The 11311-nt window shown below is 41.5% G+C and overlaps 1 protein-coding gene across 1 annotated transcript; it reads right to left on the reverse strand.

Annotated features, from left to right (window-relative positions):
* Positions 1-327: 327 nt before the first annotated feature.
* On the reverse strand, positions 328-8367 carry T265_01201 (hypothetical protein; the record flags this gene model as incomplete). Its single annotated transcript, XM_009165186.1, has 4 exons — positions 328-362; positions 5285-5372; positions 5634-5853; positions 8225-8367. The coding sequence occupies 4 exons, from the start codon at positions 8365-8367 to the stop codon at positions 328-330; spliced, it is 486 nt and encodes a 161-aa protein (XP_009163450.1).
* Positions 8368-11311: the final 2944 nt, after the last annotated feature.

Genomic DNA, 11311 nt, shown 5'->3' on the forward strand with positions numbered 1-11311 from the left:
AGCTACTCATGGTTTGCTAGTAGTGTGAGGAGGCTTGAAAATTTCAATCGATTCAGCGAACTTAGTGGATATAGTGACTCCGACTTCTAAGTGGACCGACTTTACCATTGCTCTGGGGTCCCCAGTTCGCATTTCGAACACATCCCTGGTCTCCAACTTTCGAGTTGTTCTGTCCAACCTGGAAATTTCTGATCGGCATCTTAGTGCGTCGATAATGTGAAGGCTGCGATGTGGCGTTGCATAATTGCAAGTACTTTAACGCCAAGTCAGTAGGGTCTCCATGATAATAGATGGGTTTGACAGCCATGTGGGGAAACACATATAAATTCAGTTGTCCGTAAATGCTCGACAAAAACCCGATGCTTTAAGATTAACCTCACTTACTAACCTGAACTCCGCAGTCGTTTGATTCGGTCAGAATTTGTCTCTTTTTTGTTTGCCTTGTTCAAAATTTAACCAGATGACTAGGAATAAGTCATCATTGGTCTGGGCATCGAAACGGGTTTTATCCGAACCACTTTTGGAAGTGACAAACTCAAATCTGCATCACTGGTGAAAGGAGTGCATACACCTGTGGGAGAAATATACTTGATAGATCCTTCTGGTCCTCAGAGTAGCACTTCACTACCGATCACGTTACGAGTTCACAACCCATTCCTCTAGGGAGTTCGAAGTTTAGACGAAGTCAAGTTTTGACAGGGCCTTGCATCGCACAACTGGAATAAACCCCCGGAGCCCTGGTGGATCGTTCCACTTAAACTACTTCACTGCGAATGTATCATTAGTGATGACTTCACCCCAATAATCTATTAGTAGTGTCTAGTCTGTCTCAGTATCGTGGAAACCTCTTCAAACATGCAGATGCAGTCTTCACTCCACCGGTTTAAGTTCTTTCAACTCATAGACAACTCCATTTTCCCGTAAATGTTATCATTATTTATGCAAACATTGAAGTCCTTATTTGAAGTAGATTGTACGCTTTCCGTCGCCACATCCATTTTATCAAATTTTTGCAGATTTAGGTTCTAAACAGCGCAGAAAGACAAAAATTCTGTGGTTTTGTTTGCACTACAGAACTGCGTATATTCACACTTTTATGGAGCGGTCGTAAAAACTGTAGATGCTAACACCTCACTCGCTTCCCATTCATCTACCTAAATCTTGATAATATCATACTACAACACGAATTTACAATCTAACCTACGTCACGAATCGTCTTACGCGCCTTTTCTTCACACGTTGTCAGACAACCAAAACAGGACGTTATTACGTCACCTTTATATCAGCCGAGTCAGACCATATTTTCATTGGGCCTAGTAAGAGTAATGTGTGTGTGAAAACTGATCAATTAGTTTGCCCATTTGTCAGCGCGCATTCACAGACCTTTACTGAAGTCAAAGCACGACTGTTATGGTAGTTGTAGCAGAATTCACGAACATCCTATCATGTTTAGATCTTGTGGACTCCACGATGAACTGACGCATTCAGTGAATAGGGATATAAATGTAACTACGACAGGGAGACTACGCAAGGTCACAAAACTAAGGGTAATGTTATAACAACCGACGATACAAAAACATGTAGTGCATTCTTAATTTATCATGTCATGACAGAATAACAATCAGGCACTTTCCTATGTTTTCCAACCTTAGCTAACATAAAAAGAATGTGAATAGGACAAGAAGTAAAATCTGATTTGAAGATTATCACCAGACTTCAAACTTACATTCAGTTGGCTGATTTGGAAGCTCCGTCTATGCGATAAAAATTTTCAATGAAAAAAGGTCAGTTTGTGCGAAAACTGGAGTAAGTAACTTACGACAAAAATAGTGCAACGACACCTCCAACAGTAGTTTAATACAAATCATTTTTCAAGCACAAGCTGATTTATCTGAAAAAGTCTGCAGTAGCTTCGGTAATAATGGCCAGAAGCTATCAGTGGTTAGTCCGTAAGTTTCACAATGAACGCAATCCAACTATGAGTTACACCATTTGCATTTCTTCAATTTATGTAATATTTTATTTGTCTCGCATAAAATTTCTGGAAGAAGAGTAGCACTCAACTTGGAAAAGTGTTCTTTGCCAGAAATTTCATGTAGGCAAACGCGCAAACAAACGATGCGCTCCAAGTGCGAGAAGATCCTACTGCTGACAAGCCGCTCGTGGTCGGACTACTAACCGGGGCGCTGCAGGTACGAATCTTCCTGGAGCTCCGTGGGATGCTCAATGCCACTATCTTCGACGACAATAGAACAGCGGTTTTTCTTTTTGGCACAGAATGACTTCAGATCGAAAACTCGGCTGCAAATCGTCTCATCCTATTGACAATGGACGAATCGTCGAAGCTAAAGTTCCTTTTTTCTTATGCGCATGTAAAAAATTATTTATGCAGTTTATTTAGCACTAAATAGCATGTTCAACCGTAACATTCAGCCGAGTTTTTGTTATCAGTAGTACATTCAGTTGAGCGTTGTTAAATAGAACGAAAGCAGTACCGGCAAATGCTGTACAGCAGGTCGGTACTGCTCCTAGAAATAGCGCAACTCACGGAGCTCATTTATAAAGCTGTAAACAAGTTCTAACAAATTCTACTTAGAAACTGGGCTATTCCTTGCAGTTCACGTTCAAATGGAATGGGCCGTATGGTCTAAGGTGGCGATTCTCTCGGCCAAAGTATTACCCAAAAAATTTATGATGTTTGTCCCGTACAATTATACTGTTATTATTACTATGAAATTGCACAAAATTTTTTTCAAAACTGGATTTTACTTTCATGTCACGACTTCACTTTGCTGCCTTAAGTTCCACGCAAGATCCACCGAATTGAAAAAGTGTGACCTCTGGTTCCTGCTCGAATGAACAAGTTTACGGTAAAGAATGAGTGCGGACACTTTCAAGCTGCATCGCATCATTTAAAAGGACTGAGTAAATTTAGAACCATGATTGGATCACTAAGAAAAAGCGGGTCGTGGTCATGCAGAACTAGCCGTGTATTGCTGCTACTCTAGACAGCGTTGCTCACTGGAAGCCAAGTTACACGTTACCCTTTACAACGGCTGCCCTTCGTTTTTACAGAAAAAATTCTACCACTTATCTGTAACCCTCGGTGAGCAATGAGATATTGACTTTTTCCCAGTGGGGCTCTCTGCTCGACTAGCCTAACTAGATGGTCATCCTGCTGTCAATCAACCGCCAGATAGGAAATCGAGTCCTTGGAATTTATCGTATTAGCACAACCTAGATATGATGAACCATGGGTGACACAAGACGGCATCACGATCCTCTCATGAGGAAAATCAATGTAAGTGCAATTTTTCAGTCGAATTCGAAGGTCTATAAGACGTTGAAAGAGTTGGTCTATAGAAAATAGGTTTCCGTCATTTAGCCCTCATCACTCCGTGGTGAAAATCTGTTACGTCTGTTATTCTTCGTTCAGATCCTTCATCACACTCTTTGTGCTTAAGGGGCTGTCGCGCTGCTGAAGATCGTCAGCGGTTTCCGGTTTTTATCTCAGAGAATACAATTGGCAAGGAATGCTTTGTCTGACTTCTACCTGAAGGCCACTCTCTGCTGAGTTCCAAAGTAAGATTGCACTAAAATCCTACTCCCTGTGGTTTCAGTTCAGGTTCGGTTGTACTGCATACCGGCCTGTGAGGGTGGTGACGTAGTCGAAACCTATTGAACAACTATACAGTTTGTTCATCGTTGGAGTGCCTTCAGCAAGAGGCAGAAATTCCGCAGAGCAGATATAAATCACCAACTTTGGCTAGGACTTACCTCATGCGGAACAGCCATTGTGGATGCTGTCAGAAGAAACATGGTGCATGCGGCCAGCTTCATTTTTAGATGATTGATAGTGAGAGTCGTGCGGCATCAGCGGAGTCGTATATAAATCGCTTAATGTACAAAGTCTAAATCCGTTTGTCAATACAACATTGAGATGATCCAGTGTTTGCGTTCGGATGATCTCAGTTGGGACTCATATGTTTGCTTGTTCAGTAAGCTTTTGTTTACTCAATGACCTGGAGCAGATACTGTTTTACCTGAAGTGTGGCGTATTGGTAAACCACTGAGCAGTACAAACGAAGTAGTTCAAGTCTGGCTGCTACTACGTTTTTTAATTAACGGTTTCAGGTGTCATGGTGTCATCCAACTGAGGTGAGTCCGTGTATTTTGAATTGATCCACTTTCGGCTGTTACGTGCCAGAATGCCAACAGAGTTGGTCGTTAAGTGAAACAACAACGTGTCAAAATATCCGGGCGTATGTTTTAAGGTCTATCTCCATATGATTTCCATTTAGTAAAAGGCTTTACTCCCAAATGATATCACTTAAAAATAAAAGCTGTGAGACGTTAGCGGTTTGGTATGACACCACACCAGAACCCATTGGGTACGCGCTGCTGATGAGCTCTAATAAGAGCGAAACTCGAGTCCAGTGCTTCCGCCCTCCCTTTGGTGTAGACTCACCAGAATGATTGCGCCTGGACGGGAAGACGATTGTTCAAACGAGGGTCGTGTGGGTCTGAATTCTACAAAACCTTGAAACTATCAACACCTGAAACAGAAGACCTGTTTCTGAGAAAGCGTGATGTTAAAACCACATTCAGACAGCTGAATTCCCCCCAGTAGTTCCTCTTTTGAGAGAAGGAATATTGTGCTGACACCTGCTTCCGTATTCGTGTTATCAAGTGTATGAATTGTATAATTGCACAAATTTACGTGTTCTAAGCACTAAATGTTCCTGGATAGATTCCGTGTTTTTTTGTTTTCGGACAGTTCGGACTGTCAACTCAGACCAAGCATTCATGCCGTTTTCTGGAGAATCCTTTCTACGCGTAGTAAAACAGCCAAACATCGTGCTATTTAAATGACTTTTTAATTATTTTCGAACACAATGTAGGTCATTTCTCGTAAATTTTCCTCTACTTTGGTATTTAAACAACGGCCGAATTTTTTACTCTTAAAGTTAAGAAAATTTTGGATGCGAAAACTAGCCTCTTGGTAAGAGAATACGGTAGCAGCAAACCATTGCACGTCTAAGATTAAGAAAGTTCTCCTCTATGAGGGGTTACTCCTTCTCTAGAGGGTAGAATAAATAGGCTTTCAACCAGTAGTAAGAAGGACAATGTTTATTTTGATGGTAAACAAGCCACTATTCAAAGGTCTCGGTTTTATGTCAGCCGGCGGAGTTTGTCGCAACCTCTACCCACCTGTGGGTGCAGGTGTCCGTGACTAGGGTGCACATGTCCCCAGCTAGAAGAGGCCTTAGGTCGTGCGACTTACTGCGGTGCTGTGGCGGTAACGTAAGTCGAAAGGCTTCCCTCACAAGCATATTAGTAACATAATCACTTCTCTCACTCGAGTGTGAGACCTTTCAGTGGAGTGAAAGACTCAAAGACAGACTGTCGAAAGTGAATTTATTGGAGTGAAACTCAGAGGAAAACCGGCCTCGCCGAAATAGGCTTGAGTGTGATAAAAATCATTGAGAGCGTGAGACGCAAACTCAGTCAAAATGTCAAAACAAACGGACTGTGAAGGTTATCCGAGGAAGTCATCTGTGACAGATCGCAAATGGTCAGTAGCCTGGACAGTTAAGGGAACGTCACTGAGTGGAACGACAGCATAAGCTGACTGGGGAGGACATTTCCTTGAATAGTTGTCCAATAACATCATCTAGTATGCCTTCATTGCAGATAAACTCATGTTCGTCCGCAACAGCACGGCAGACAGTGACTTGGTTGTTGGTCATTTCGGAGTCACTAACGACGTCACCTCGATTGGTGATGAAAACTTTGCAATACAGCTGCCAAGTTCGGCGAACAGACCAACAATCAAGCAGTGCACCGAGCCACCTATTTTCCACAGCAATGCCAGACAGTGATTTGTTGTCAATGTTTTGACTCAACTCAAAGTCGCGTGCGTGGTCCACAGACCACCCAGCCGCATTACAAATGATTTGCTAAAAATCAGAGAATCATAAAATTGTTGGACTAATTGTGGTTCACGCTCCATTTCTTAGTATTTTGAGTTGGACTTATCGATATGACAAACTAGATGGCCCTTAACTCTTTTGATTTTACAAAACAAATTCAAGGGAAAATGAGGGGAAATGGTTCAGGAATGGAGTTTCTTTGTAACGGATTTTTCGCAATATCTTTATGAAAATGCTTACGGTGTGAGAATTGGTTTTCCCAAGGTTATCCTCTGATAAAGTCCTTTTCGCACTGATCACCTTTGCATGAGTTATCAGAAAAGGGGCTTCTAACAGAGTGACGGAGGAGGTTTACAGAGTATCCAATTGTACGATAATTTTAGTGCAAAGATGGCCACAATTGGCTTGGTAACATGTTGTATCACCTTGTGCGGAAACCGTGGTTAGGTTTAAGAGAAAGTGCAGCAGAACATCTCGGTGTGCTCTACTGACGCCTACGTAGTTATCATTTGTCTAACCCGAAATGGCTTCAACAGGCGTTTGGTGAATAAGTTTGACTGAGCACAGACCCTCTACGAGCTCAAATCCTCGTGCGAACGTGTCACTCACCTTTATTTGCATACCGGTAGTTGAGTGATGGGAGTGCCTTCTTTGGTAAAACGTATAGGCACATGGACTGCTTCGGTAGAGTAGATCAATGTCGGTGCAGATAAAACCTGAAGTCAGCATGTGTCACACGTTAGTTTGAGAAATATCGGTACGAAGTGGTGAGGTGAACTGCACAAGGGCAAGGTTGAATTTCATGTTTACTCTAGACGATTCGGTAAGTGAACAACTAATTCAAATTCTGTATGTACTGATACTCAAATATGAAACCTGTGAATTGAATGTGCCTAATAACGAGATTTCGTAAAATTCTGCCTTGTTCAATTTGACAATTAAACGAAATATTGGGGGTTTATCCAGTACATTCAAATGAATTGTCTTTATCAAACAGCTATTCTTTGTGACATTCTTACTTTCCGACTAAGAGAGATGGAGCTTTATTTTACCTTTCGGGTATGAAATAGGAGGATGGCATTTCCCTGAATGGGTAAATAAGCCGGCCTAGTCGAAGATGCTGTGTCTTGTGGGAGTGATAAACATGTTTTCACCAGTGACTCTCGGGGTTTCGTCAATGAAGAATTTATCCACCGCCTTTATTGACCCATTCGTCGCCATATTCGTCATTAACTTCTATCAGCTTTGTCCCCATAGATCTTGAAGAATTCTTCGTTGGCCGAAGGATCCATTAGCATTTAGGAGGAGCAAAGCACCCGCCTGCCGACTCAGCCTAAAGCACTGGGTGCAATGAACTAAATGAATTTACCGAATACATTTACAAATTGTTAACTATTCAGTTTGATTTTCTCTCAGCTCGTCAGATGAAAGTGTATTCGTTGTTGTAGATGATTGTATTTACTTACTACTTGAGTAAGTTAAGGCACGCAATAAGCCCCACACTAAACTAGTTTCACTAGGCTAAAGTGATGCACTGCTGTTTTGCCGTTATCTCCTGTAGTGTCTTCTGGTCGTCTGCCATTTCTACTTTGCATCTCCTTGAAGGACAATAAACACAACGATGTCGATGGTAACTTTTGAGGTTTTTTTAGGAATTGCCTCTCCGTGTAGTCTACTTGGTACTACTTGCAATCATGAGAAAGTTTTGGTCTGAGCCTAGTGAGACGATTTGCTGATTTTTTCCACCGTGAAGAGGTTTGTGTGATCAGATATTTAGTGCACTTCGAATGTGGCTGCAATCACAACTGGTGGTAAACCTGTACACCAAAATCAATACAGCATCACAGGTGCTACTACTGTGTGGCCATAAAATTAGAATAAAACAGTGATATCAAACGCAACGCCCCCTTTTCTACTATACCCTGCAATCACAACTGGTGGTAAACCTGTATACCAAAATCAATACAGCATCACAGGTGCCACTACTGTGTGGCCATAAAATTAGGATAAAACAGTGATATCAAACACAACGCCCCCTTTTCTACTATACGCGGTATCACTGAAATGGCCGCAATGGCGTAAAAACAACCACTCAAAACTATCGTCATCGTGTTGCTGAGGAAACTAGCGTTTTTGCTTTCAGCAGCAGAGAAACATACGCACCTCTCCGTGTAGAAATAGACATACTCCTTGCCTTAGACCGTGAAACTAATACTTTTAAACACAGTATGCGGATGCAGACAACAAATTGTCTGTCGGTTAATGCCGAAGTTCCATAGTTCTCAACACACTGACGAATTGTACACAGTAATGCGTGGAGCAGGCCGTAAATCATTACCCGTGAAAAACGTAACATCCGCCATTTTGGCACAAACGAGCGAGATTTAAAAAGATTCGCGGGACTCCTCCCAGTAGCTGAATGAACAACATTCATTTATTGAAGTAGAAAAGTATCAATCCCACGGTCCAATTCCACAAACTTAGGAGGGAATGAAGTAATGGGAGATTTTAGTGTTCGGACAAAATTCTCAGCAAGTCCATTCGATTGGGGATATCCTAGAGCATCCAAGGCTTTTTAGCCACTCCTCGAGGGATTTTGCAATGAAGCCTATGGCGTTGTCAGTGACCAAAGCAGTTGGTACATCTTCATGGCCAAGTTAATTCCTCGGTGCTTGTTGTGTGGATTCAGCACTTGGGGAAATAGTTTAAAGAATTTAGGTTAGACCCGAATATGTCCCAACAACAATCAAAACGTGTTATCAACTGAGAAAAGGACCGCAGTAGTCAGCATGAACTCGTTGAAATGCTTCACGAGTAACTGGACATGGATTCGTTATGAATATTGTGTGTACATTTAACACAATTTTTGGCAGTATACTTGATATCAGCATCTAGTTTCGGCTACCAGCTTGACAAGCGTGCAAGATATTTCATTTTATAAACACCCAGATGGCCAGGGTGTAAATCTGCAAGAACAGCCGCTCAATGAATCGATGAAATGATACCTCCATCCTCAAAACACAACAAACCGTCTGGAGTAATGAACGAAATTTCGCGGCGGCAGTACAATGCAGGAATTCGACGTTGATCTTGCTGTTTCCAGACACGTTGCAGTGCAGAAAAATAAGAGCAAAATACCTTTTGGTATCAGCAAAACGCTCATCCCCCTTGACTGGTAATGGGTGAACAAATAAGCAATCTGAATTGTTTGAATTGGAGCCGCATAATCGAATTCTGGATAAGAAATCAGTATGGGGAATCATCTTTGTACTAGGATGAACAATCGTCTGGGTATACTAAGTCAGTGCAGTAATCCACCGTTTCACCATAGCGGCAGATGACCTCGCTAGGGACTTTGTAGGATGACACAAGAACTTTAAGGCCTAGTGATCCGTAGCAGTAGTGAAGTCTGATACCAAAAAAATACTTATGTAACCGTTTGACAGCCCAGTTGAACGTAAGCGCTTCCCGTTGAGTTTTCGAATACCCACGTTTGGCTTTTGGGAGTCGACGGGAAATGCAAATGAACGGTCCGCCACACTGTTGAACGATTGCTTCTGTTCCATCGGGCGAAACATCAGCAGTGAAGGTCGAATGGTTTTTGGTGGAAAATGGTTTCAAAACTGCTGCATTTTAAAAGTGGCCAGGCAACGCACGGGTGAAGTAGCAAGAAAACTGATTGACAGATATGACAACAAACAAGCAGCTTGCATGTTTAGCCAAACTAGGAACAAAACGAGAATAATACTGAAGTGCTCCTAGAACAGAACGCAGTTCTTGTAGATTAGTTGATGATGGTACATTCACTAAAGGAGACAAATGGTTTGTATCGGCTTTAAAACCACAATGTAGTCAAGACATGAAAGTGATGTAACTGCAAATGTGGATTTACTGGGATGAATGGCCACAGTGAACTCAGAAAATCGCTTTATTCAAGACAATAGACACATATAATGGGTAGGTTTATCAGCAGCACTATGACATCATCTTGGTAAGTCTCAACACCCTCCAAATCTTTTTACTAGTATTCATGATTTTCTCAAATACGGTTGGTTAAACATTCAGGCCAAAGGGAAAGAAATTGTATCGGAATAATTTAAAAGGTGTGTTGATCTCAGAAAGATTACTGGAGGCTGCGTCTAGTGGTAATTAAAGACGGGTATCTTTTAGATAAACTTTTGAACTTTTGATTAACGATACAATACATCTTCATGCTCTTCTGTAGTGCATGTGCGTTAGAGTAACAGTGTGTTTAACATTGGCCTGTAGTCTCCATAAATTCTCGGAGTAATACCATCAGCCTGTAGTGGGTTAACTATCGGAGGTGTTCAATTTGATTATTCGACAGAGGTCAGTATTCCTTTCTCACACACTGAATTTAATGCTTGGCAAACAGATTCACGTAAGTCAAATAGAATAGTTTGTCTATTGAGAAATATAGGATACCCTGTAGCTTCCAGTTTCACCTTGGCTGTTCACGTGCTACGTGTATTCTTAGAACATTTAAGAATCAGTTGTTTGAGTTCACTCGCCTTTACAGAGGTCAGGTTGGATATCAAAATGTTGCACTGAGTCCGATAATAGATGGTACAGAGGTTGACATGATGTTTTGGGCAATCTCACAGGAATCGTACAAATACTAACTAAAGGTACATACTGTCCGGTGATACCGCCGATATCAACTTCTGTAGGCATTATCACAACACTGAGGTAAAACGCAGTCACGTTTGACTGTGAAATAATGGACTCAACACTACCAGTGAAAGGAAGAAGTCCCTTTGCCGCGGGGTTGCTCATTGGGAAACACCAACTAAAAACTCACAGACTATGAGACAGGAAAGTAAAACTCTCATATGCGCCTTGTTTTTAGAAAGCCGAATATCGGTCTTCTTCTTGAAAGCGTCTAATTAAACTTTCTTGGATGTTCATTGACTATCACGCAACGAATGCTGCAGAGTAGTTCCACAAATTCCGTAATAAATAATATCTTCCATTGAATCTGAGCGGAGTTATGAACAAACCGCTTATTACTCGCATGGCCCATCAGTAGCGCCTGCCGTTACACCAGTGTCAACAGTAAAATCATGGTTTTGCTCAGATGCGGATATAAAAATTTTAAAAACGTTTGTCGAATTTTAGGGCAAATTAGGCAGAGAAAGAGTACAGATATTTTCAGTTGATGCTCCAAAATTTTTGAACTTCTGAACTGGGATTGCGACCTTTGAAGTGATGTATTAATGGATTTGGAGCACAAATTTTTTTCCGGGGTTTGAATGTATTGTCCGTCTGCATTCTTGATTTATTTCTTTTAGAGTAATTAAACAACATAGCTTCATCAGTCTTCGTTACATGCTTTACATCTTCATACTGCTCACATA

The sequence above is a fragment of the Opisthorchis viverrini genome (assembly GCF_000715545.1).
Source record: "Opisthorchis viverrini unplaced genomic scaffold opera_v5_13, whole genome shotgun sequence".
NCBI lineage: Eukaryota > Metazoa > Platyhelminthes > Trematoda > Opisthorchiida > Opisthorchiidae > Opisthorchis > Opisthorchis viverrini.